Source organism: Meles meles, chromosome 7, assembly GCF_922984935.1.
Source record: "Meles meles chromosome 7, mMelMel3.1 paternal haplotype, whole genome shotgun sequence".
In the NCBI taxonomy this organism is placed as follows: domain Eukaryota; kingdom Metazoa; phylum Chordata; class Mammalia; order Carnivora; family Mustelidae; genus Meles; species Meles meles.
In genome coordinates this window covers 91,113,240-91,139,969 of record NC_060072.1, presented here as the reverse complement: position 1 = coordinate 91,139,969, position 26,730 = coordinate 91,113,240, and the positions used below count along the sequence as shown (strand labels likewise).

At 53.1% G+C, this 26,730-nt stretch overlaps 3 protein-coding genes across 5 annotated transcripts in view; all 3 read right to left on the bottom strand.

The window, feature by feature from the left end:
• Positions 1–26,730, bottom strand: part of HOXC4 (homeobox C4) — a 60,093-nt gene that overhangs the window by 12,251 nt on the left and 21,112 nt on the right. The gene's annotated exons all lie outside the window — the stretch shown is intronic.
• HOXC5 (homeobox C5) lies at positions 7,548–9,868 on the bottom strand. Its single transcript, XM_046011292.1, has 2 exons — positions 9,340–9,868; positions 7,548–8,627 (listed from the first exon to the last, which is right to left on the bottom strand). Exons 1-2 carry the CDS (start codon positions 9,791–9,793, stop codon positions 8,413–8,415), a joined length of 669 nt encoding a protein of 222 aa, XP_045867248.1. The 5' UTR covers positions 9,794–9,868; the 3' UTR covers positions 7,548–8,412.
• On the bottom strand, positions 12,162–25,901 carry HOXC6 (homeobox C6). Of its 3 annotated transcripts, none has more exons than XM_046011290.1 (3): positions 25,372–25,901; positions 14,066–14,411; positions 12,162–13,337 (listed from the first exon to the last, which is right to left on the bottom strand). In XM_046011290.1, exons 2-3 carry the CDS (start codon positions 14,217–14,219, stop codon positions 13,030–13,032), a joined length of 462 nt encoding a protein of 153 aa, XP_045867246.1. In that variant the 5' UTR covers positions 14,220–14,411; positions 25,372–25,901; the 3' UTR covers positions 12,162–13,029. The 3 variants fall into 3 exon arrangements, with proteins under 3 accessions (XP_045867246.1, XP_045867247.1, XP_045867245.1); XM_046011291.1 differs by lacking the exon at positions 25,372–25,901 and adding an exon at positions 20,354–20,427; XM_046011289.1 differs by lacking the exon at positions 25,372–25,901 and having other exon boundaries at positions 14,066–20,325.

Below are 26,730 nucleotides of genomic sequence, written 5' to 3'. Positions count from 1 at the left end.
GCAGATCATGGTACAATTTTCTCTGTATGTGTGTCAGGTGTAGAGAAAAAGCTGCCTTCCTGCATAAGTCTCCTATTCAACTTTTCATTGTAGATCTTAAGTCCTGGTCATCAGAGGCTGAACAAGTCCCGGATTGCCTTGTTCAACTTTCCCAAGTCCCGAATTGCATCCCACCCACTACCCACCCCCATTACACACACACACACACACACACACACACAGAGTGAATCCCCCTGGGTATCTCTGTTTTCCTTTTACCCCTCCGTGACCCTTAGGAATGGCAGAGGAAGATGGATCCCAGGGTTCTGTAGGGCTCAAGGACAAAGATCTCAATCGATTACCCCAGTGCCTCAGTCTAGACAACTTGAGCTTCTAGAGCCCCATAAAAGCAGCCAAGGGATGGATGTATGCAGACACACTATTCTGGGTTACAAGGGTCCAATAAAAGGGAATGTGATTTTCTTGGCCCTCCAGCAGTTTAGGAAGTTCCTTCCTTAAATTGAACTAATCCAGAAAGCCTTAGCTTGGGGGTCTTAAATCCGGATTGTCTCTTTTCTCCATCTCAAAGAGCTCCAAGGTCTCCAGTTCCATGAGCAGGTGGCTCAGAGTACTTCATGCACCCTCAGCAAAAGAAAACAGAGAACCGAAGTCTAGGATCCTGATGTTTCAATTCAAAAACTCAGCCCAAAGACTTGGTACACAGAAAGGGAGAGTCAAAGAGACAGATAAAGTTCACATGGGTATTAGAAGGAATTGAGGCAATACCATCTCTCTTCCCAGTGCCTGTTTGGACAGAAGCAAGCCTCCATCATTCTTTTTCTACCCTTCATGAGATCTAGAAACTCCAATGTGAGAAATTCACACTGGAGGTGAAGGTTGGTCTCAAAGACTACCTCACCACTTACCAGAGAAAAATAAATGTGTGTGCTTTAATTCTAACACATGAAAGAGGTATGGTTGAAGTTGACTTAGAAAGTGGGGGCTCTCTGGTTTCTGAGAGGAGCTGCCCTTCCTCTGACTTCTCATTCCAATCCTTCCATCTGTCCTATGCATTGTCCCAAAATCAGGCCCACCCAGAAGACCAATGAGCAGAGGGGTGCTGGCAAAGCCCAGTTCATATTGGCTTATTCCTTCCACCCCTGCACCCTTGATGCCCCCAAAGAGAGTTTAAAAATCTGGGTGGTACAGTCCATCAGAGCTCCTGCCCTTCAGTCAGCTCAAGAAGGTAGAAGAGCAAGAGGAGAAGGGGAGGGAAGGGGAACTCAACCTTAAAATTAACCATGGAACAAAGCCCTGGAGACCGTGGGGTACTAGAAGGAGCAATGACTGGGTCTGGACCCATGCACGAGTGGATTGGCTCAGGGCCCAGCCCAGGTGTTCAGGAAACACAGCACTTCTGTCCTACGTGCACAGCTTCTGTGCCATCAGGTGCTCTTGCTCAGAAATAGTTTCCCACCCACTGCTTGTTCTCACTTGACCCATGTAAACACAAACACAGGAAGCCACACCTTTGGTGGCTGTGTCCTTTAATAGCTACTGGACGGAACACAGGATCATCACTTAGTTATTTATTTTATTATTATTCGAATGCAAAGGAAAGGGACTTAAATTCATCAACTCTTTATAATATATCAGGGGAGGGTCCTGATTTTCTGTGTTCACTCCTTTTTCCAAATCCCTTTTTAAACAAGGATTTATTTACTTATGTGTCAGAGAGAGAGAGAGCACAAGCAGGTGAAGTGGCAGGCAGAAGGAGAAAAAGGCTCCCTGCTGAGCAAGGGGCCCAGTGCAGGACTCGATCCCAGGACCCTGGGATCATGACCTGGTTCTGGGATCACCACCCGAGCCAAGCAGACTCTTAACTGACAGAGCCACCCAGGCATCCTTCCAAAACCCTTTTTCAACTGTCTCAGAGTTATTCAAAAAGCTAGAGGTACCAAACACAACTTTCAAAAAGTCTCCACTTCTGCTCCCTTCCCCCACATCAGAGGTCATTTGACAAAGCAAATGGCTCTGGGGCACTTCCAGAGAGATAAATTAAAAAAAAAAAAAAAAGTTCTACTCGCCTCCACCTGTCCCCAGGAGGATCAGAAGAGAATGAAAAGTGGTACAACGTAAGTGTTTAGGGAATAATCGCCATCAGAATTTGAATTCAGGACTGGATTTCATATCCACACCTACTATACACCCTGATCTAGAGTCCACATCTATAAAGCCCAGTGAATTGGATAGGATCTCACCAGAGAAAATGGGAATGATCCAGAGGACACTCCCACAACTTCAGATCCCTGTACAACTGAGACTGACCTCGAGGCCAAGGCACATTGTTAGAACTACAGGACGCAAGCCAAAGAGTCCCCAGAACTAGTTCAGGGACAAAGGGAGGGGCTAAAATATTCTCAGCTTCGCTTTTCCCATTCCTACCTGAGATAGGGCAGACCCAGGAGCTAAAGGGGATGGTAAGGGAGGGATGGAGGAAGAGGAATGGAGGGGAAGGGCGAGCGAGACAGAGACCCAAGTACTTTTTGGCTGATTGGTTGGTGGGGGCCATGTGACCCTGCTTAGCGCATTTCTGATTGGTTGTTTGACCTTTTCCAGGGTTAAAGATCTAGGAACAAAATTAAAAGCTTCCCGGGTTGACTGGGGTACCTTGGCACTTGATGGATCGCCCACCTCCCGCTCCAGGAAGACCGCAAAATCGAGTACAGGGTGGGGGCAGGGTGGAAAAAGCAAGAATCTCAGGCCCAATTTATATTTGTCTTTCTTCTATCTATATTTGTCTTTATGTATTTGTTCTACAAAATAGCAAAAAACTGGCCCAGACAGATTGAGAGGAAGGACGATCTAGTATTGCTGGGGCAGGAAGAGGGAGTGATATTTAAATGGAACTTTTGAGCCTCAGGAACAGAAAAGGAGATGAGGAAGCCATTGAACCCCCAAGAGACACCATGTAAATCTATAAAACAGAAACACACACCCTTCTCCACGGAGAGGAACGGAATGGGACTGTGCTTTGGCCAGGGGTACAGGAAGGCCGAGTTTGCCTGGGTGTGGAACTTTGGCCCTGGCTAAATTCTTGGATGAAGACCATTAGACTCGCTCCCTAAAGCCCTGGGGAGCTGGCGGGAGGGGAAGAGTCAAGTTAGAGAGCAAGGAAAACTCCCATCTCCCTGAGGTTTGAATGGAAAGTTTCCAGAATCCCCCCCACCAAAATCACAGATTAGTGAGGAGGGGAGAGTGGAGAGGGCTGATTATGAGAAAGGAAGAACATGAGAGTTAATTTTTTGAATGGGCTCCTGGGGAAATCCTCTGGGATCCTCATGCTTCCCCGGGAAATAAAGGAGTAGGGAGGACGATGGTGTCGGGGGAGGCCCAATCATGGTTCGGGACAGGGGTCCCCAGAGGGATGGCTTCAGAGAGTCCCCCAGGTCCCACCTCAACACTGCTTATGCAAGCGAGAGCCTGCTAGAGCTGGGCTTGGAGATTGGCTGGCTCAAGCGTGTCTTTGGGTTTCTGTTCCCTTTCACTCTCTCAGAGCGGCCCTGGGCTCTCTGTCTCTGCTTGAGTCCTGTTTCTTCCTCAGTCCCCTTGGGCGGCAGGGGCACACTAACTGCGTCCTCTCCCCATCCTCAACCGCGCTTCTCCACAAAAGCGTGTGCCCTGGATCCCCACAGCAGTCCTCCCTTCTGGGAAGGCACAGACCTGGCTCGCCCCGCCACTCTTCTCCTTTTTCTTTGGCCTGGACCAGTTGCCCTCCATGGGCCCACCTTCCACCCTGATTCCGAATCCCTCCAGATTCAGTAGCATTCTGTCGGCCCCTTCAAGGAGACTGAGTTTCTAGGTTGTTGCTGTCCTGGCTTAGCTCCAGTACCGCATGGGGAGGGGGCTGCGCTCGCAGGTGTGGAGGACACGTGCCTCCCGTGCTGGAAGCCTCCTTCCTAGACACCTTTAGGGAGCCTGAGCCTGAGACTGGCGGAAGAACTCCATGCCCATATCGGGCCCTGATGGCTCCTCCACCACCCGGAGGCCACTCTCTCCCCAGAGCTCGGGGTGGGGTGGGGGGGCTTTCCTGGTCAGCCTAGTAAAGACATTGCCTCCACTCTCCAACCCATTTATACTCCTAAAAGTAGTCCCTCCAGGGCCTACTTTTGCCTCAGGCAAGGGCTTGGGAATGCCAGGAAAGATCCCAACAGCTAGAGGGAGGCATGAAACTACCCTGGCTCCAGGCAGACCAAGACCTCAGACTACAGATGCTGGGGCAGCTGTCCACCAGGCATGGTGGTGAGGAAAGAGAAAATTCTTTGGGACTCTCTGGGCTCAGCCAGCTTCCTTTAAGATGCTTCTGCGATTTCAGGCCGCACCCTGGAGACTCAGAAGTCCCAAAGCCTGCCTTCCTGGCCTCCCTCTCCAGCTGCCTGACCTGCCTGGACTCTGAACCACTGGCCCACGGGCTGAACTGGCCCCCTCCCTGGTCTGGGGGAACCCCAGAGGCCCTTTGCGCTTGCGCCTAGAGTTGGCACACTCCTACAAACACCAAACACCCATGTGTCTGCCGCAGTCTTTCTTCCCAACTGAGGAGGGAGAGAGGGTCAGGGAGAACTGGCAGAGCTCTAAAGAACCCAGGCCTCTCTTTACCACAGTTGACTCGCAGCTGGAGTAAATAAAAGGCAGGGAAGGGACGACTGGTCAGAGGAGACAAGCTCCCCCATCCTCCTACCTCCCAGCGGCTTCTACTCTTCCACCCCAGCCTGGGAATGCCTGGAGAGGCCTTTGTCTCCTCCCCTTAATGAGTGGGAACTGCCTTCTATCATGGGGAGGGGGATTAGGTAAACGGGAGAAAGGGTCAGAGAGAGAGAAAATTAACTTACAGCGTTCGCCTGGGATTCATTTGCGAAGATGTAACCTCTCACCATCATCCCCAGCGCCGTAATCCCCTCTAACTGCCAGGCCCTCTGTCCTAGCATTAAACCTCACCAGCAGCTGCGTGGCTGGACAGTTAAGATTATATATGATGTAAATATATTGTGGGTTTGTCAGCTCTCCCTACACCATAAAACTTGGTTTAATGACATCACGTGGTCCCCCAAGAGCCACTCACGGGCTTGCCTTCGGGCCATTCACATAAATAACCTCCAAAAGTTTCAAACTCCTAAATTCACATAGAAGCCCTGCGTATTTCTCTAATGCTCAGTTACACTAAAAAGCCCTTGGGCTGCTCCTTTGCCCCACCCCCACACCCTCCTTGCAGGGTGGGGAGGAGGGAGACGGTGGATCCTTATTTATTTATTTACTTACTTATTTCCATAAGGACCTGTCGCCTTCGAGGTCGTGTTGATATTTTTTTCCTCCTTTTTTTTTCCTCCTCTCTCCTCTAATTGCTCAGAGTGGGTCATGTCCCCCTCTTTCCACTCCCCCAGGAAGGTAAGTCACGCTTCCCCCCCCCCCCCTTTTATTTTCTGGCTGCCAGAGGGGGTGGGCTTCTGGGCAAAGTGGGGAGGCAGGCTCCATGGTCTCTGCTTGGGACTTGGAAGCCCCTCCACTAACTTTCCCAGGGCAAAGCTAAATCCTGGTACTTGGAGATTGTTCCAGGAGGCTGGCTGGTGGGAAAAACACCCCAGGCTTCAAAGCAGAAGACTCCACTCCGGGAGAAAGCGAGGGTCTGGGCCGTACCTAATCCCAGCGTAGGGGAGTATGTCGGAGCCCTCTGCTAAAGTTGCGGCAGCTGATGCCGCAGAAGCAGAGGCTGGGGCCTAAGGCAGGCCTGCACCCTGACAGAAGGGGCGGGGGCAGGCCGGCGTGGCTGCATCCACTCAAGTCTGGCAAACTTGAGTCAACCCTCCAGCTCCTCCAGGGAAAGAGGCCTTAACACTGCAGGAAGGAGGCATTCCAGGCCAAGTGGGGCTGGTGGGCCCTGCAGGGCGGATCTAACAACTTGGCCCCTGGCCCCGGCCCAGCCCTCGGTTCTACCCCTGGGGCGGTGCATCCCCTGGGGAGGGAGCTCAGACCCTCTGCTGCCGGGGATGCTGGAGGGTGTGATGGCGGGCGCCGGGGCCTCTTTCTTAGTTAACCGTTACCCACTGGAGACGTCAGTGCTTCTCCACGCTTCACCGCTCGCCCAATAGTTTTACTCAGCATGGAGAAAAAATTAAAATAACTCCCTGAAGAAAATTACACATTTTATTTGAGAGAGAGAGAGAGATCGAGAGCAGGGCCGAGGTGGTGCTAGGCTGGGCAGACTGTTGTGTGCTAGTCAGGGAGAGACCGAACGGGCGCCCTAACCTGGCCTGAGTGCGAACAGAAGGGCACAGCGATGGGCACAGATCAATAAACATTTGTTGAGACCTCCTACGTGCTAGGCACAGGGTGAGGAAAGACTCCTGGGTTTAAAAAAAAAAAAAAAAATGACAGATGGATAGCTCAGGCAGTGGGATGCAGAGAAGTCAGTCCTTATAATAAATTCAAGGAGCATCAGCATTAATAATCATAAATATTCCCCTTGCCCCTCCCCAGAGTCTCTCTGCTCCCTTTCCCTCTTGGCTATAAGAGCAGCCTTCTAGCCCAGCTCCTGAACCGCACCCTCCCCCAGTGTGGGGGGCCTAGGCTTGGCTCCAGGAAATCACCTCCGTTGAGGGAGGCAGGAGAGGAAATGCAGTAAAGTTTTATGGACCCCACATTTGTTTCTCCTATAAAGTACTTCCTCCCCCATCCCATTCCAGGAGCCCAGAGCAGAGCAGTGTACGGGCCTCAGCCGGCCTCAGCACCACCTGAATTAGCCTTTCCCCTTCCCTTTAGTCCACCCTCCCCCTCCACACAAAATCCCAGAGACTGAGACAAATGATGGCAAACAGACAGGACTCAGGCACCAGTCTACACAGCTCCTTTCCCAGCTAATTGTCCTGCATAGCCTTAGGCCCTAGAAGTGGGAGAAACTGGTTTGCGCGTCGCCGGCCAGGCAGTTTCACTGTAGGCTGCCCTCCTCCCTCCCATCTCCCCCAGTATCTTAAAAAGCTAACACACAGTAGTTCCTTTAACTCCCCCCAGGCCCCTTCACCAAGCAGTACCAACTCTTTCTGATAATCCTTCTTGGGACCAAATGGGCCACCTAGGCCTGGGAGAGATCTTCAGAGGCCCAAAAGGACCCAAGAGTCTGAGCACCATGGAGCCCCCAGGCCCTGCAGATTAGCTCTGGGAGGCAGTGGGCTGCTTGCCGTCTAAAGGCCTCAGATCCGCCCAGTCAAGGTGGGAGTGGAGTACAGAGGCCTGAAAGCCTGGGACAAGCCACAGCATGGGAAACGCCAGTACACACCACCTAAGTGCCCTCCCCTTTCCCCAAAGGCCCTTCCGGGATCTGGGAAGGAGCTCAGTTTCACCACCCTCTTCTCAATCCCTCTCCAAGCTCCTAAAAACTCTTTTTTCAAAAGAGGCAGAGAAGCTGTGGGCTTCCCCTGTACCCCATAGCCCATTTAGACACTTTTACCCAATACATGCCCCAAACAGAGAGGCATTGCTGCATCTTTAGTCCTGTTCTCTCTTTGTCTTTATTTGATATGACAAAATATAGTTTCACGAAAGACCTGGAGTCAATAAATAGTTGGACAACAGCGATGGGGCAGGAGGGCACAGAGAGTTGTGGCAGGGACTAGTGGGCAGCCAAGAAACCTAGGACTGCTTGCTGGGGTCCAGTGGCAAGGAACCCCCATAGTTGAGCTAGCTAGTGGTCTGAGGTGGAGGGGCCTGAGAGGGCATGCAGGGGGCGCAGGCTGGAGAGGTTACCGGGCTTAGGGATGGGTGAGAAGGTTTGGAGAGCCTAGGGCCACCAAGGGGGCCCTAGGCGGACCTTCAGTCATCTCCCCCTTTCATATGCAAATCATTTAAAAGCCAAACAAGGAGTTTAGTCGCTACAACGAAGCACCCCGAGTCTGGGGCCAGACTCGGCCAAGCACAACCACTCTCTCCAGCCCTCAGTCGCCTGGCCAGCCTAAGCCGGGAACAAAGGACAGGGGAGGCCGGAGGGTCGGGCGGCAGGTCCTGGAGCGCTCGCTGGGCCCACCTTAAACCCGGCGGGCCGCCTTGGGGTTGGAAGCCCAAGAGGAGTTCCAGGCCCCGGTTCGTTCAGCACCAGCTGGGCTCCCGCAGCCCTCTGGCGAATCCCGGCAGAGCTTGCCCTGCCCGCCACCCTCCCCGGGTGCTGAGCAGAACTGGAGGGAGTCCGGGCAGCCCGGATAGCCCATCGGGAAACTGGGGTCGGTGGGGATGCCGAATGCCAAGGGAAAGCGCTTTTGTCTGTGAGGCCCAGGAGCCGGTGCTGCCGCCCCCGTCCTTGCCCCCAAAATATAGAGAGGAAAACCGAAAAGGAAAGGCGCGGGGACCAAAGCGGGCTCGGGGTGCTATTTGCGGGCCTCCCCGCTGCCTCTAAAGAGCCTCTTTGCTTTTCATTTTGGAATCCTTCTTCCACTTCATTCTGCGGTTCTGGAACCAGATCTTGATCTGTCTCTCGTTGAGACACAAGTTGTTGGCGATCTCTATGCGCCTGCGGCGAGTGAGGTAGCGGTTAAAGTGGAATTCTTTTTCCAGTTCCAGAGTCTGGTAGCGCGTGTAACTGGTTCGGGACCGCTTGCCGTCCGTCTCTGGAATATAAGTCCCCCCCCAAGCCAGGAAGGGATGAATAGCGTGCAGCGCCCCAGCGTCCCGACCCCGGCCCAGGCCCCCACCCGCCGGAGGGAGAGGAGGCGAGTAGGGCAGGGCAGGCCCAGCGGGCCGCAGGCGGGCCCGGCCCAAACCAGCCTAGCCCAGTCTAGCCCCCGGGAGAGGCGCCTCTGCCCAAGCAGGAAACTTTCCGCCGCAGCTTCCACTCAGCAGCCGGAGGGACTGAGGGGGCTGGGGGGAGAGGGAGACCCAGGCTCGGACCGAACAATAAGCACCCTCGAGATCCGAGCACCGGGGACCCCCCTCCCGCCCCTCCCGAGTCGCTGGAATCCTCCGGAGCGGCCAGCGCCGGCTGAGCCAGCTCCACAGGGGAGGGAGGGAGAGAGCCGCGGGGGGATCCCCGCTCTGGAGCCCCGCGCTCCTCACCCTTCAGATCCCTCTATTTTTTTAACTCCCTCCCTCTCCCCCAAAAATTGAATATTGCCTTTTATACACGTTTTGTTCCTATGATCCAATTATGTCGTCGTAAATTTGGGCGCACACAGCCTCTAAGCCTTTTAGTGGACAGTTTTACGAGCCATTGATGCCTGGATCGTAAAATTTATGGCCGCAGGTTTTTTTTCTTTATTTGCCCCGCATGGCCTATAAAACCCAGGCGGACCCGAGCGCGCAAAATGAAGTCCTAAAGTTTACCGTGGCTCATGTGCAGTTTGGTCATCCACGGGTAAATCTGTGGCGGGGCCGGTGGCTGGCTCAGTCCGGCGGGCTGCCCTGTCTGCGCCTGCTCCTCTTTGATCTCCCCACTGCTCTTAGCTCGCTCCTCCAGCGCTGGGCGAGCCGCCTTCTGACTGTACATCCCGGGGTTCAGAGGAGCCGCTTCATCTCTGCCCAGAGCGTGTCCCGGAGCGGCCGCGGCGCTGCAGGCGGGGCGGTCGGGGTGAGCCCGGGGGTTGGCAGCCATGTCTACCCCGTGGAGAGAGTTGGAAGGCGCAGGCGGTGGGAAAGTGATGCTTAAGTCCAATCCACCGTAGCAGTACCTGGATGCCTGCACCTCTGAGGCCGATCCATAGTTCCCACAAGTTTGCATGTTATAGGCAGGGATATTGGGGCTCTGCTTATAGAATGAATTGGCTACGTAGGAGCTCATGGCGGGGAGGGCCCAAAAAAAATTTCTGCACCCTTTTTGATTAAGGGTGATTTGTGACTCTTTGAAGTTGAGGGGTTTTTTGTTCTCCAAAGTGCACAATTTATAGGTGGAGATATCTCTTTCTTTATCCTATGCGCTCTTCCCAAATAAGGGAGCCTTAAATAGAGTCACGTGACCGGAGCGGCCACTCATAAATTTGGCTTGATGACCTCCGGGAGGTTAGTGATGGAAGCCGGCGAAACGCATCTTGATATGTTGGCAAAGCCCAACCAAGGGGGAGAGGGAGTGAGAGAGAAAGAGAGAGAGGGGGAGAAAAAAAAAATGGTTCTTGGAATTGGGGGGTAGCCGGGACAACGAGCCCACAGCGACACCTGGTGCCCACTTTGAGGAATTGCAGCCTGGCTTGTCGGCTCGCCTTCAGACCATTTTCTACCCTGTAGAGACGCTGGTTGCGGCTGCAACAAACCCTTGAAATGGCCTTTTAAACTGTATTTAATTTTAAGGAAAGATGAGGTCTTGCTTAGGATACAAAAACTAACGGATAGCCCTGTCTCTCCACCCCCAGAGCCTTTCAATCTTCAAAAATGGCTGAGGAAAGGAGATTTGGGTGGGGGGCCCCTGGCCAAGTTGGAGATCCCAAGGGATTTACCTCAGGTTCTCTACACCAAGCATCGAAGTCGCTCTCCTTGGAGGCTCCAAGGCCCTGCTACTGCTGAGGAGGTGACTGTTAGCATGGGGAAGTGAACCCAGCCCCTGGAGAGGTGGACAGGATGGTAGGAGGAGGAAGGGTCCTGGGTGGACAGAACTAGATAGGGGGAGGGTTAGGAAGCCTGAAAGTACTGGGAACTCTGGGATGAGCCTGGAGGTGAGGATCCAGGGGGAGTTGAGTAAACCTCACCATGCTGGGACCCCAGAGTGGCAACTAGGCAATTTTGTGTGTGTGTGTGTGTGTGTGTGTGTGTGTGTGTGTGTGTATAGAACCAGACACAACGGGCTTGGAGGACTGTGCTGCATCCCTGTGTATGACCCTGATGGGGTATTCTATGCCAGATATTTGGGATAGAAAATAGATATTAATTGAGGCCATGGAGAAGCAAGATTGAAGCCTCCACAAATATTATATGAGCAAGACAGAGGAAAAGGCCTAATTTGTGCCCTTTTTGGAAAAGGCCTCTGGAACAGGTTTTCAGGGACCTAAATACAAGAAGGTCCATAGGAGAGCAATTCCTGAGCTATCTGGAGGCGTGGAAAAGACCTGGCTGGGGTTGGGGATGGAGGAGGTGGGCAGGGCAGAGGCCTGGGCAACCTTCACAGCCTGTGGCCAGGGGCTCCGCAGCCATTCGGCCCCTTTCCGACCCCGGTCCCCTAGCCCCAGGTCTTATTCTTCCCTGCCTGCCTCTCCCCAGGAAATCCCCGCCCCTGCCAGGAGAAGCCCCCCTCCTGCCTCTCCCCCCCCCCCCCCCCCCCGCCGGCGGAGGCGCTGGAGGGGGCGCTGGCGGGGATCTGGAAGGTCTGGAAAACTCTGGCGGATTTTTTTCCCTCCGGGAGACCCCCTCACTACCTCACTCCCTAGGTCCACTCAGGTTTCTCTGGCTGGGCTTCAGGAGAGAAGGCCTGAACTGGGGTAGGGTTAGGGTCTGGCTGTGCTCCTCAACCGCAGAGTTTTAGAAGCCAAGGAGTAAGGAACCAGACTGCGACTGGGGCTATGAGGAAGAAGGAATTTTGTCCCAGCCCCGTCAGGAGTCCCAGAGCAGGCTCAGTTTCCAGGCTTTCTTTTTCGAGATGTCCTTGAATCGCTCAGTCCCTGCGGAAAGGCTCAAATCCCGCGGTCTTCTCTTTCCCTTCGGCTCTCCGCCTCCGCCACGTTTCGCAATAGTCCGCCTGGGCCTGGCGCTGGCTGGGGGCTGCTCGCGCGGCGCCCTCCTCCTCACTCCGTGGAGTGGACGGGGGAGACCCTGGTGCCTGGCGAAGGCTTCTTTTCTGGCCGTTGGGGGCTCGGGGTTCAGAAGCCGAGGACCCCAGGCTACCAGAGGCAGGAAGAAAGGCCTCTGTGGGTTTGGAGACCAATTTGAGCGACCTCAGGCTTCCCCTCACACACCCCCAACGAGATCCTATGCGGCCTTTTTTTTTTTTTTTTTTTTTTTTTTTTGCTGGGTGAGTGTGTTGCTCCGCTGGGAAGCCCAGAGAGCCCTCCCAGGCCCCTTAGCGCGTTCACCAGGAGGACAGGGAGGCCCCGGCTCTGTGCCCGGCTCCCGGGAAAGGCGAGCGCAGGGGTCTTGCAGGCGGCGGGAAGACGCGAGAGCGCTCGGAGCCGGCTCCAACTTTCACCCCAGGCCGGCGGACGAGCGAATTAACAGAAATCCCGATATAAACTTTTAAAAATAATATCAGTTTTATTAAATATTCGAGAACGGATCCAGAGGTCGGATTTATACAGGAGGGTAACACAAGGGGGTATTTTTTAATTTATTTTTTTCTCCTACTGGCTAAACAAACGTCATTCACTTTTTTTTCTCTCTTTTTGTAATTTTCCCTCTTTATTTTTCCCCTTTTAAGATGGGAGTGGAACACGGACGGTGCTAAACATAAATATAAATACAGAGACCACAAATACAGCTAAAAATATTCACACAGAAACGGTCACAGTTTGTAATATGCCATAATGACCCCAGGATTCTTTAAATACAATTTGCCTGGGTTGGGCATTTGCTGGGGCAGAGGGGCCGGGTGTGGGGCTGTGGGGAGGCCCTGGGGGTTGCTGTGGGGCCACGACGCGCCCTCCTTGGGCCTCCTGCCCTCCGCGGCTGCCAGGCCAGGCCCTGAGGCCCCGGAGCGGAGGCCTCGGCCCCCGGAGCCGGCTCTCTGCGCAGGGGCGGGGGTGGAGGCGCCGAGGGGGAGGGAGGCCAAGTCCTCATTTGGAGGAAAATCTGTGGAGTCTGAAGCGAGGTTCAGGGACGGCGCCCCAAGGCCTGGGCGGGGGAAAGGGCCTGCAGATAGTCGAGAACGAACTAGCGAGGGAGCAAGGAGGAGGAGGAGGCGCGTGGTGAAAGAGAGTTTGTGCGGTGAGGGAGGGGGTCCAGAGTTGACTTTCAGGTCCATATTTGACTTCCTAATTTAGTTTTAGGGAGTCAAAACACATCAATTGTGCCAGTGATAAATATAGAGTGTGTAATTAGGAGGGAATTGGGGGGGTAGTAAGGGAGAAGGAGAGAAAGGGGTGGCAGGGTCAGTCCTGGTCACTCTTTCTGCTTCTCCTCTTCTGTCTCTTCCCGCTTTTCCTCTTTTCCGGCCAGGCTGTCGGCCGCGGCCCCTCCGCCGCCCCCTGAGAGCGTGGACGTGAGATTAGATTCTTTTTTCCACTTCATCCGGCGGTTCTGGAACCAGATTTTGATCTGTCGCTCGGTCAGGCAGAGCGCGTTGGCGATCTCGATGCGCCGGCGCCGCGTTAGGTAGCGGTTGAAGTGGAATTCCTTCTCCAGTTCCAGGGTCTGGTACCGCGAGTAGATCTGGCGACCGCGCCTCCGGTCCGCTCCATAGCCGACCCCTAGAGATCCGGGCACAAAACACACTAAAAACAATCAGCGAGGCATCCTCCGTAGACGATTTAGCCTAGCAAAGTCCTGACCCTCCCAACTTGGCCAGCAGCTCACGGGCCCCCTCGGACTCCAGCCTTCTCCCTTTTGCCCTGCCCCACCCCCACTGGGGGTACAGCCAGGATCCCAACTTCATTCAGTCCCCCAACATGTGCTGGTAGGTGAGTGTCCCAAAGAATGGGGGAGGAGGGAGGCAAGAACCAGGCAGAAAGCTGTAAGTGTAAAAACTGGTTTTTGAAAAATACCAAACACTGGGGATGAGGGCCCTATTTCTCAACAACTGGGCTCCCCTACCTCCCCCAAGCACCCTAGCTCCTTGGAAACTTCTCCCCACTTCTCTGCCCCCTACTCTCCCCCTCCCTTCTCCTCAGCCTGACTCGACTTTGGGGGGCTCCCCCACCTCCTACCCCCTCCCCTCATACCCTGCCCTGTTCCTGCCCCCTCAGCTTGCCTTGGAGCCCTCCAACCCGTCAGGGGCCGAGGGGGCCAGGCCCCTGCGAGCAAGCGGGAGGCGAGCAGAGGGGGCAGAAGAGGGGGCCCTGTCTCGGCGTCGGCGAGGAGACGAGCGTGATTGTTTTTATGGGGCCATAAAAAACTCTCTCCGCCCGTTCTTCTAGGGAAGCCGGTCATAAAGCCAGTTCAGTTTATTTAATTTATATCTCGGAGCTGTAAAACTCACCACTGTGCGAATTCATTCGCTGCATCCAGGGGTAAATCTGGATACTGGCTTTCTGGTCCTGGGGCGCAGTCCTGCCCTGCTCAGAACTAAAATCCTGAGCGATTGAGGTCTGTGTGTTATGTCCTAAGGTGTTTTGTCTGCAGTTTGAGAGCATGTCTTTCTCCTGGTAAAAGGAATTAGATCCATAGTCATACGGCCCCCGGCTGGAACTGAACACGACATTCTCCTGTGGCGAATAAAAGGGAGTCGAGTAGATCCGGTTCTGGGCAACGGCTGCTCCATAGGTCGAGAAATGCCTCACTGGATCATAGGCGGTGGAATTGAGGGCGACGTTGGGGAGGACGTCCTGGCCCCCGGCGAGGTGGCAGGATAAGGAAGGGTTAGTGAAGTAGGAATTCATCCCTTTGCCTTTACCTGGTCGGGCTATGATTTCTTTAATATTTATTTCTGTCTCCAGTTTGTACTCGGAACTAGATGGTTATAGGGACGGCTCCAATCCAGGACAGACAAAATGACAAAGTCAGCTGACCCTCTTCCAGCCAATCGCAAGCCAGATGTCAAGAAGGGGGAAAAAAATCGCTTCTGCTTCTGTTGATTCCCTAGTTGAGACTAAGTGTGTGCTTTGAAAGTAAGACTTGGATTTCTTTTAAAAATATATATGTTAGGGAACTGATTTGGAGGTGAAGAAGGGTGAATAGGCATTAGCAGGTCCTTGAGGCCCAGGGAAGAAGAGCTGCCCTGCTAGGAAATCTCTCAGCCCCAGCTAACTTTGCTGTGCTGTGCAGAGCAGGTCTGGAGAAATCCCTCTATTTTCAATCTGATTTCATCTTTTATATCTCCCCCCCTTCTAAAATTACATCCTGATTTCTTTATGGGGTGAGCCCCCCCCAGCTCAGGGGGGGATCCCCAGAAATCCTACAGGAAATCCTAGTTTGACCCTCCATGGACTGAGTCCTCGTCACTAAACCAATATTTTCCCCCAATAATTAAAAAAATCAAAAGTAGGAAGAAACTGCATAAAACATAGGGCTCAGAGGAAGGAACATGTGGCTGATATTCTTAGGTGGAAGGGGGATGTAGGGAGCAAGGAGGTCTAAAGGGGCAAGGATGAGACTTCAGGACACCGTGGCAGAGCTGAAGTGGGCAACGGGGCCATGCATAGGCTTCCTCTTCCTCTCAGCCCCCCTCTGCCTCTCAGAACACCCTTTTTGGGGGAAAATCCTGCAGCATTTTTCCCTAAAAGGGAAAATATAAAAATACAACAGAAAAGAGAGAGAAGGAAGTAAAAGGTGGGAGAGAGAAAAAGGAAGAAAGAAGGGAAGAAGAAAGAACTCTGAGAGTCTTTCTAGACACATCAACTCCTGTTTATGTTGGTGAGAATTTATGATTTGGAGCCAGCGAGGGCCGGTGGGGTAATTCACATAGGATCCAGGCAGAAAGAGAAGGCTGGTGGAGCTCTGAAGGACAGTTAGCGTCTGGCAGGCTCAAGCCCCTGCACAAGTCAGAAGCCCCCAGCCCCCTCCGGACTCTGCTCTGCCAAGGGAGGCACCCCTGGACCTGAGCTCTGAGGCTTGGGAGATTCCAGCAAAGGTCTCCTGGGGAGCTCTCACTCAAGGACCAGCCACACCTGGCTGAGCGGGGCCTCCCAGCAGCCCCTACCCCCATTTTCTCTCCACCTTGGGGCTGAGAAAAAGGAAGAGAAGGTTAGGAAAAGGCAGCTGAGTTCCAGGCTTCTGAGGGAGCTGCAGTGGGTGAACTGAAACAGCGGAAGGTGTGCAGATGGGTTTTTCTCCTGATTAATCCAAACTTAATTTGATATTGCGATATAGGCTGAAAATGCTTTGAGCTGACAAAGAGGGGGCAGTGGGGCTAGCGAAGGGAGCAGTGGAAGCTCATATTTTTTCTTCACCATTTTTGGGGGGGGCTGGCTATAACAAGAACCCGGATGTCGCCGGATTTTATGATCTTTTCCTTCTGTGTAACAAAGCGGAGTAATCAATGGGTAGCAATAAAGCCATAAACGGGACTACGCTGGGAAAAAACTCGTTTATTCATCTTCTGTAACATTAAGGTTTCCCTGGAGTGTCGCTAGGGGGGAAAAATAAAGTTTCGAACCCAAAAGCAGACAGTGTGTAGGAGCTGGTGGAGACAACATGTTAGCTAATACATGAGCTTCGTTGGGGGATTGAAGAGTCTTCCTGCCGGGCAATTTGTGTTGGCTTTTAAAAATACAGCCCCAATCCTTCAGAAAGGAGGGAAATTTGTTGGTATTTAAAAGGGTGGGAGAAAGACCCCTATCACTATAAAGGTTCCCCATCTTGGATTATACTTTCTTCTGCTCAAGGAGATAAAAGTGAAAGGGTAGAGGAGGGTTCCAAATTAAGAAAGAAATCTGGAGATGAGCTGTCTGGTTTAGGGTAACATGGCAGGTACCTAAACACAGACACCAGCGTGACTTGCTTTTTGCTCTAGAATCCAGCTGTCCTCCAATTCATGGCATGCCTGGACAGAGGTTTTCAACAGCTGGCTGGGGCTCCAGGCCCCCTGGAGGGCAAGAGGTAGAGCGAGAAAGAACTGGGGGTGGGGGGGAGACCCAGGGGGCTGAGCTAAGAAACAAGTCAGCGCACCCCTGGACACAAGCAGTCGCTCTCAGAGTTCCCAGCCTCATTTCTGCCCTAAGGGTAGCAGTGTAACACGTAGAACAGGCCGGAAGAGAGAGTAAATTCCCTCCACCCCCCCCCCCATTTCAGAGAGATTGCTAGAGGGATAAATCATGTCAGTGATATTTCCTTCAAGATATTAAATTGTTGCAATGTACAACAAATTGAATGATGGAAGATAGGATGTCTTAATGAGGTTTCACTTTCAATGAGTGTTGATTTTCTATGTATTTTTAAATCTCTTTTATGGGGGGTGGGGAAAGGAAGGACCTTGGGAGAAAGAAGGGGCTTCTGGGGAAGCATGTGCTGCAGCACCCCAGCAAGGATGCCTGGGTTTCCTTGAGCCCCTCCTAAACAAAGTCTAGAGGGGAAAGGGGCCCCAAAGTTGGGGATAGTCTCCTTTGGGGCCTGAAAGTAGTGGGCGCGGGGGTGGGCGACCTGAGGAGCAGAATGTAAGTCTCAGCCCCGGAAAGTTAAGTGTTTTATTACGTCCCTAAACAGAGGGCAGAGACTGAAAGGTCTCACCGATTTATAATGAACAGAAACCAGCTGCTGGGGGAAAAAGGCAGAAATGCTGGAAGGGGGAGAGAAGGGGAAGCAGAAATACAAATAAATTCCCCCACTGCTTAAAGATTTTTGGCAAAATTAATTTCCAACATACTCTCCCCCATCACCTTCCATTCCTGAAAAAAGAAGCCTCCTTCTTTCAGTCAGATCTTTAATTATGCAGCTGAAATTTGCTGGAAGGATTCGCTCCAAGGGGGGAGAGCAGGTCAGATGAGCCGATCTTCCCTCCACTGGATTATATTTTCCTCTTCTCATTTTATGTTAATTTTATTTTTTGGGCGCAATGGGGGGATATCTGGGACTTGGGTTTTTCTAAATATATTTATATTTTCCTGTTAAATTTGTCTGAAAACAATTATGGAAACTCATCAGCAGAAGCAAGAACAGATGTTTTATTAAAACTGCAGTTGAGCTCTGTAAATATGCACAAGTCCTGGGAAGGGGGGGATTTGTTCTTTGTTTCTATAAAACAAGCCTAGAGCAATCAGAGAACACCCCCATCAGGCCCGCAGGTCTCCGAGTCGCTCTGCCCCTTGGGCCTCCGGAATCAGGCATTCCGAGGGGGTTTGGCGGCAAGAGCAGATTTTCGCTTTCGGAGCTGTAATTAGGGGATTCGAAAACAGAATTCAGAAAAACACAGAAAAGGAATAAAGGGGGAAAGTTGCCTCTCGCTGCTCCAGTACCCCCACGTCCCCAGTCCAAAACACATGCTTCTCATGAGTGCTAATTATAGGAGAGGAACTTACTGCAGGCGCCCTGGGCCTGCATGGGGGGCAGTCCCTGGCCAGGAGTCCCCAAGGCTAAGGGGTGCTTTGGAGGCTGGGCACTTGAAGGTTTCTCAGAATGAGTCAAGAGCGCTTACCCCAGCCTTAACCTACTCCAGGCCTGGGGCTGGGAGCCTGTGCAGCTCTCATTTGGGGAGAGGGTGGGTGTGACTGGACTCTGGCTGGGAAGGGGTTCCTGGGCAGGCCTCCTCTTGCCTGCCTTTGTTTTCCACTTTGCTCTAGGAAATATATTTAATTTCTTGGGGAAGGGTATCTGAAGTGAGAGGACTGAGATCTGGAATATTTATTGGGGGACAATCTTTTCTAGGGGTCCTAGCTAGTTTGTGTTCTTCCGGTCTTCTCTCTTTTCCTAGATTCCCCCAACTCTGCGCCGACGTCTGTGACCCACCCAGCCTTGCACACAGATACACACTCCATTTCTGGCTGCCGGCGCCACCAACCACAGCTTGGAGCCTCCGGAGGCTGCTCAAGGACCTGGACACGGGAGCCGCAGGACTCAGCGCTCAGCCTGGGCGCTTGGCAGCCACTGCAGCTGCCCCACTCACCCCTGCCAATTCTTGATTTCCAGAGTAGGGGGAGAGCGGTGGCCCCACCAGCCCCTTTTGTGCCACTGGGCAAGGGCTGAAATCCCTCTTGCAGTTTCAATAATTGTTCAGCTCACCTTACAATCCCACTGTTTGGTTAAGGTTTTGCTGTTCTAGGGCGACTGCTCAGTTGGCCCGACTGGCTTATGATTAGAATTTTTTAACTTGAAAATTAAAAAATAAATCCTACTCCAAATGCCCCGTGTTTTGTGTAGGAGTTCCTTTGATCTCCATAGAATTCAGAGTCAAAGGATTGCAAAGAGAGTCTCCAAGTCCACCAGAGAACCTGAATGCGGGGAACTGGGTCTGCCTGGGGACACCAAAGCATGGCTCACCCAAGGAGCCTCCAGTTTCATAGATACGGTGGGGGAAGTTGTCTGATCACATACCTCCCCATACACACATTGCATTCCAAAACAGAATGTTCCTCCTCCTTTCAAAGTTCAGGCATGGAGACACTTGGAAGAAAAGTGAAATTTGACACATCTAACCCGGAAATGGATCCCATTTGGGGGTGCTTATATTCTGGGGATAGGGCCCAGGCTGGCCAGCTGAATGGGGTTGGGGCTTAGCAGGGGGGGGGGGGGAGGACGAGGCCAGATGGGGCATGTCAAGTGCCTGAGAACTGCCCCCAAACACCCAAACCTTCTGAGGCCTGGGCTGGCAAATTCTCTTTTTAGCTAAGAGGTTGAGAGGCTACCCAAGCTGTTTTTGCTTTATTTGCAATTAAACAGAGAAGAAAGGTGCATGGAGAGGCTCTGCTCACTCCCCTCATATCTTCTTTCCTCTCTCTCTCTTTCCAGACTTCTGCCTGACCTTTCTTTACCATCATGGCCAGTTGATGCTATTACCACCAGCGGACACAAACTCCCACAATGGCATTTGATTAGCTTCTCAATTCACTTCACTAACTGAAGGTTAAAAAGTAAAATGGATCCCAAGCATTTCTGTCCCACCATCCCATTCAGCCCTGAGATCCTTTGGGCTCATCTCTGGAAGAAATCATTTCTGGCTTTTGGAGACCTGGCCCCTAAGCATCCCACCTCTGTCCCAAATAGCTGAATATCAGCTGAGGAGAGGGCATGCAAGAGAGCCTTTGGACAGAGTATCTCATCCCCACTGGAAATGGGGAGGGAACTCAGAAGCCAAGTGACATTTCAGGGAGAAAAAGCAAGTGGCCCTGGTTGGCCCAGGAGGAAAAAACTGAAAATATAAAATATTTAGAATATTTTTGGCTCCCAACATGGGGCCAAAGGAACCCCAGCTTCCTGGCTTTTCTTATACCCCTCCACACTAAGCACACTAAGCTTGGCCCTACTTTGGAGGTTTAAGAGAATTATAAAATTCAAGAGCAGGGCATTTATGACGTCACAGCGAGTTGTCATGAGGGAATTGTAAATGTCATATCAAGTCATATACGGTAGGCATTTTAGGTGGGGGGTGCCCTGCCTCTCCTCACACTTTTTCCTTTCCCCCTTTCTTCCCCTAGCCTAAGTTCCTCCCCTTGAAAATAAAATGTTATTATGTTCTGGAACAATAAGCCAACAATGAAACACCATCTTCATTTCCCTATAAATAATTTCATCCTTTATTGTTTGCGGATCTGAGAGAACCATTTAATTTGCACTGGCGAAAAGAGAGAGAGAGCGACGGGGAGGGGGAATTAATTTCAGAAACAAGAATATTACTTACTTCGATGATACTCTTTTAGATTTGATAGCCAGGAGCAAAATTAGAGGCGAACAGCGGCCTCTTCGACTCTACACCTGGTGGGATTGGAGATTTATAGGATCTTTAGCGAAGGGGCAATTTAATTTTGTAGGATTTGTTTAAATTCACTGCATTTTGGGGGGCTGAGAAGGGAGGGCGAGGGGAGAACGACATGCTTTATCTAGTTTTATGAATCTGCCAACATTACTCTGGTTTAAAACCCAACAACCTGTGTCTCAGGGAAAACTCCTGCAGAAAGGAGTGGAGGAGTAGGGTGAGGGGGACTCAGCTTTCTCAATGACTGTGGCCCCCTTAAGCAAGCAGTTGCCAGGGGGAAGGAAGAAAAGCCCGAGGCAAGGGGAGGGCAACTCTAAGTCTCTCTACCACCCGGACACCCGGAGGTTTATGGTGTCCCCATAATTCCCCCAACCCCATAAACTGCTGCCCTACTTTAGGACAATTTCTGCTTCCTCCCCTGGGAAAAGGAGAGTGAGGGAGGAGGTAATGGCGGGAGCAGGGTGCCGGAAAGGGGAGGGAGCACAGGAGAGCGCCGCACTTTGTTCTCCAGGGTGAGTTTGCTGGTTTGGCGGGTTTCTGACGCAGGGTGGCAGCAGACAAAACAAGTAAACAACTCACAGACACAATAAACAGGGGCGGCCGCAGCCGCCGTGGCAGAGGCTGTGGGCCGGGTGAGGGGCACAATTTGGGGGTAATGTCACCCCAGCACCCAGGCGTGGCCCAGGTCCAAAAGCCTGAGGCTGTGCCCAGTGCCCGCGGGATAAGCTGGAAGAAAGCTGCACGTCCCGGCACCCGCAGCGTGTCTGGACAGGAAAGTCTTGGGAGGAACCTGATTGCCTAGGGAGTGGAGGAAAACCCCACTAGCCCCTTTCCTGTCCTTACTTTCTTTCAGGAGCGGTTCAAGGACATGTACACTCTTCCCTGTTCTGGCTTTCCATGGCCCCGGATGGGAGGAAGACTAGGAAGGGAGGCTGGGAATTCCCAGCCTTGGCTCACATTCAGGGTTCCAGGCCCACAGGCAGCTAGACCCAGCCTCTTCTCCGGTCCTGCCTGTCAGCTTCCTCCCCAGCTTCTTCGGTAGCAGAGAGAATTAAAACGAAGTCATACCAGTAACCAGATCTGGGTAGTTGGTGAGCCTAGAGAGGCCCTAATCGGCCCCACAGATGACGACGCGGCAAAGCTGGGCTTCGTGGTGAGCAGGGCCGGCAGCCAGGGATAGATATTCACCGCACCCCTACCCATTTTGTCTCGCCTTCTCCACCAGCCTCTTCAAACAGCTGCCTCAGACCATGGCCCAGAGGCCACCTTATTAACCACTCAGATCTCCTTCACTGTCCCAGCAAGGCGGCAAGCACCAGGTCTAGCCAACTGCTCAGAGCTGCTCAAAGGTCCACTTTACCCACAAAAAGAGTTTCCCACAAAACTCACTTTCAACACCACAGTGTTCCCCTGGTAAACAGCCTCGGAGCTGGGAAAGTTTGGGGGGGGAGGTGTGGAGAGAAAGCAGAAGGGATTCAATATTTCCCCAGCCCAGCTGGCTGGACAGTAAAGGCAATAAGATCTTGAGAAAGACTTTGTGGCATTAGTCGGTTCCTGGAACCCGCGTAGTCCGATTTCAGCACGCACACGTTTGCAGGAGAGCATGCACAGAGGGCCTTCTTGGTGCACCAAGTGCCTCCTTGAGACCAATCCCATCTAACAAAATTTTGCATGCACATAAAATGGTGTTTGAACGAGTACAAGCATGGTAATATACACTTAACCACCGAGGAAATCCGAGTCTGTATATATTCATGCATAAGTCGTAGTCTGCACATTTGAGCCCATATATAATAAGTGTATAAAGCTACCAAGCCTGGTTTTGGAACACAACAGCCAACCCAACAAGGCCGCCTTCTCCAAACAAGGGCGCATTCTTCGTAGGGATCACAACTGTCAGACCAGGGAGAGAAAGGGTTTGCTCTGCCCATTTTCTCCTTAGCTAGTAACTGGCGCGCGGAATACAGTCCGTGGCAGTGGCAGGGCTGACAAAGCCTGTAAGGGGCAGGGCCGAGGTGCCCAAAGAGTGGACTCAGAGGGGAACCCTGGGGGCCCTGCGCTCCAGGTAGTGTTGCCAGAACCCCACGGACACATTCAGTGCATCTGCCCAGATTTAGCCCTGGGCCTGCGAAGTCCCAAGGCCAGATTCTATTCTCAGCTGCCCTGGCTATTATTAGATACACATGCCAGGGCTATCCTGCACTGAGGACCACGTTTACAGAGACTCTGGCCTACAAGGAGGCTGAGGATTACCCCTGGTGGGCCCTCTTGTGCTTCTAATGGAGCACCAGAGTGGGAGAGGAAGACGGGAATGAAAATCGAAAGTAAGGAGGGAAAGAAGGGGCTGGCGTTTGGGGCTGGATGTATCCCCTGGCCAGGCTAGAAAACTGGGAAACCAGGGTCAGTCACTGCTGCTGTACTTTCTCTGCATCCCTCTGTCTCATGAGGAGGATCTAGGGGGTGAAGGAAGTGGGGGCCTGCAGGACCCTAGCCAGGAAGGGACAGAAAATCAATTGATAAAAATATTATATAAGAACACCTCAGGAGGGTGCCATTAACCCGTCACTCATGAACACGAACACCCTGAAATCTCACCCACAGAATATCTGTTTAGATCCCTAGAGACCGAGATAAATACTGGAGCCTTCCCCAGACCCACCCCTCCGAAGGGAGGGGGCCTCCTCTAATATTCCAGGTGAATACCCACTGTCCTGAGTGGCCTTCTCCGGAAACTCTTTCGGGGGAGGACGAACAAAGGAGATTTGTCCCCCCTCCAACCAAGTCAGTGCGGCCATCTGCAGGGCCTGGGGGGGGGGGTGGCAGACAAGGGGGGGGGCAGACAAAATACAGGCGAAAGAGAAATAGAGGCCTCACCGGTTGGCGGTTCCCACATAACGCCAGGAGAAAGGCTCCCATTTTCAGGCCTCCGGGGGCCCCTCCACTGGCCCACTGCACTCCCCTTGTCTTTCTCAGGTCGCACAGACTCGAGGTCTTGGCGGCCGCAGCGTGGGTACCCAGGGCGTCAGACCCTGGGCCGCGCTGGAGCTGCGGGAGAGCGCGCGGCAGCCTGAGCTGGCGGCGGGCTGGGCCCATTTGGGGAGAGCCAAGCGCTTTTCCCGATCGTAAACAAGGAACGCGAAATTAGCCCCTCGGCAGACGCCTCTGCCGACACACAAGTCCTATTGGGGGGGGGGGAGTGGAAGGGGGAGAGAAAATGCCATTTCTTCCCCCGGGAGAATACCTCAGAGGCCTTTATGTCGGATATGAAACGGGAATTTTGGGGGGGCAGGAGAGGAAGGGAAGGGGATTGTGGGGGAGGGGAGAGAAGATTCACCATCAACTCGAACCCAAGGGGTTTGATTTGAACGCAGTCGAATTACGTTTTTAAGAATTTGATAAAAACAGGTTCTCCCTCCCACCCCTCCAACCCCGACCCCCAGGCGACCGGTCAGGGTTTAAACAGGAAATCGAGGAGCGTTCCCCTCCCCCACTCGTGCTAGGCGGAGAAGCCCAGTCGCGCCTCCAGAGAGGATTGGAGATGGGGGGCAGCTCTTAGCTCGGATTGAAGGTGGGTCTGGCCCCCAGACTCTCAGACCTCTCCAGGAATATGCGCTCCCCTCCCCCAGTTCTGGGGTGTGTCTGCCTGGGTGTGTAAGCGCTTGTGTGTTCATCGCCCTTTACAAACAGAAGCTCATGCATATAGGGGCCGCCTCGGACCCAGGCCAGGGAGCAGGGCGGGGTCATATATCAAACTGCAACACATTCAGGGCCACGTACATTTGGAAGAAATTAAGCCACTGTGTTATGAAACCATATGTGTCGGGTTAAGACCATACAACACGCCATTAGCACCAATTATTAGGAAGATCCCTAGCGCCCAGGACCCTCCGGGCCGCCTGATTCTGACGTCCCTACCCCAGAAGCCAGCCGCGCCTTGAGTCCTCACTGCCTCCACTCACCCAAGAGGCCCCGCCAGCGAGGCCTGGGCCTCTCCCCAGTCAGCCTGGGGCCTCCCCAATTCCCACCTCCGCCTCAGAAGAGGCAGATCCTAGCTCAGAGCGGCCAGGCGAGGCGGGTGAAGCAGCCCAGTGGGTATCCTGGGTACAGTGGCCCCGACTGGGGGTAGGGGGCTCTGGGCCGGTGAGAGAAGGCAGATTGACCCCTTTTCTCCAAGCACAAGATGGCTTTTGAGTACCGCGTCCCCCACCCCCACTCATCCACCCGCAGTGCTGGGCACCTCCCATCTTTCCGTCCGCTCGAGTGGGGGCGGGAGCTGGGGGTGGGCAGACGCACTCTCCTCCGCTGACGCGCACCAGCCAACAGCCTCCCCCCTAATTGCCAATTAACAGGCCCCGCCGCCCGCCTAGCTGCGCTTTCTTCCTGCTCCGCAGCCCGGCTCTGGGCCCGCACTGCGCATGTGTGAGCTCTAGCGGTGGCGCTCTCTGGGAGGGAGGGGGCTGCGGGCAAGGAGGGGGCTCTGGAAAGTTTGTTTGGGGGTTGGGGGGCTGAGTTTGCTCAGGGGCAATGGTCACAGCCTACAGTTTTCTCTCCTGCCCTGGAGTTTGAGCTTCCCGGCCCCCTCCGTCCCAGTCCCATTAGCCAAGTGGCCACAGATCTCTTAATAGGTAAGGATAGGGTGGGCATCAGGCAGCGCGTCAGCGCAATAGACCCCGGCCTTGAGCCCCACAGGCGCAGTCCTCTTGCCCCCCCGACCCCCAACTTCGGCGCACAGTGACATCAGGACAACACTCTTCCCACACTACCGTATTACAGCTTAACCCAATCACCCCCCCTTTTTCTCCCCTTAATTGCCCGCACGCCCACCCTCTCGCCAGCCCCCCTCTCCTCTCTAACCAAGACAAGCCGCTGCTGTCCTTATCTTGAAACCGCCACCCAGCTACGGACCATTAGTTACATATTTGAACCAATAAGGAAACACTTACCGGGCGCTGCTGTCACTCTCCCTCTCCCTCTCTCTCTGCCTCTCTCTCTCTCCCACTCTCTCTTTCTCGTCTTCCCTTATTCTGTGCCGCTGCCGAGCCTGTCTCAGCTTCACACACACATATACACTTTATATAAATTTAAAAATAAAAAAGAATAATCCCAATGATCAAAAAGCCAAATAAAATTAAGGAGAGTTGCAAGAAAGGGGCAGGAGGGAGAGGCTGGGAGAGGGGAGGGGCGGAGGCATCTGCAGCTCCCTATCTCAACTCCTGCTCCCGCATTCCTCCTGCCCCTTGGGGGGCTAGAGGATCGGGAAGGGAGAGAGGGGTGCCCTCAACTCCTGCCCCTTCCCCCACATCCCCCCTCCCCAGGTGCCCCCAGCTTCCGGCAACTCCACCTGGGAGGAAAAAAATTAAATGGGGGAAGAAAATAATTATTAATCAGATTAATAAAAAAAAATACTGGTAATGAAGGGAGCGCCAGCGCAGGTTTCCCTGGCAATGGTTAGGCTCTTACAGGGAGGACTGTTCTGCGGAGCGCTCCGAACGGACAAACCACAATAAAAAGTTCACGTTCATGGATGGAATCCACATGACTTCTTGTGGCCAATCCAACTTGTGAGTCGATCGTAAACTTTTATTACTCAGCTGTAAATTTTCTGCAAACAACCGGGAATGCGATGCATTTGTGTAGCGTGTGCAAATGGGCGCCGCGGTCGCCATGTTTACCCAATTCACTCGGAGAGGGAGCATCCCCCGACCCCCACCCCACCCTCACCCACCTCCTACTCCCAACGGGCCAGGCTGCTCCAAGCTAGCTCAGAAAGGGCAAAGGGGGGACGCAAGAGGAGGAAAGGAAGGATTCTGGCCCTGAGTCGGCCCCCTCCCTCTGCCATACCAAATTTTAAATATTTTTCTTAATAAATGGGCTATTAAGGTTGGATCTGGGGGAAGCTAGGCTTTGCGAAGGTTTGTGGCACTGGTTGGTGTAGTGGCGGCTGGAGGGGTGAAGGGACTGAGAAGGGATGCTCTCCCTTCTCCCACCTTTTTTTCTAGGAAAAGAACTACATCTTTCCCAGTGGGAAGCCCTGGCAGCCCCCCACTCAGCCCTAGACAGGAACAGGAGGGACACGCTGCTGGAAGCCTCATAACCAAGACTGACCTGGCAGTGGTCTGAAGAACTGAAAGCACTTAGACCCCTACTGAGTAACACTGCGGAGGCATCAGGAGCAGAGTTGGGGGCAGCCTCCAGAACCCCAAAGCACCCATCATCCTCAAGCTCCTTTCTCAGAGAAAATTACGTTTATCCTTCTCCAAGACCATTCTTAGTGTCAAGTCTCCTCAATTCCTAGGCTTAGA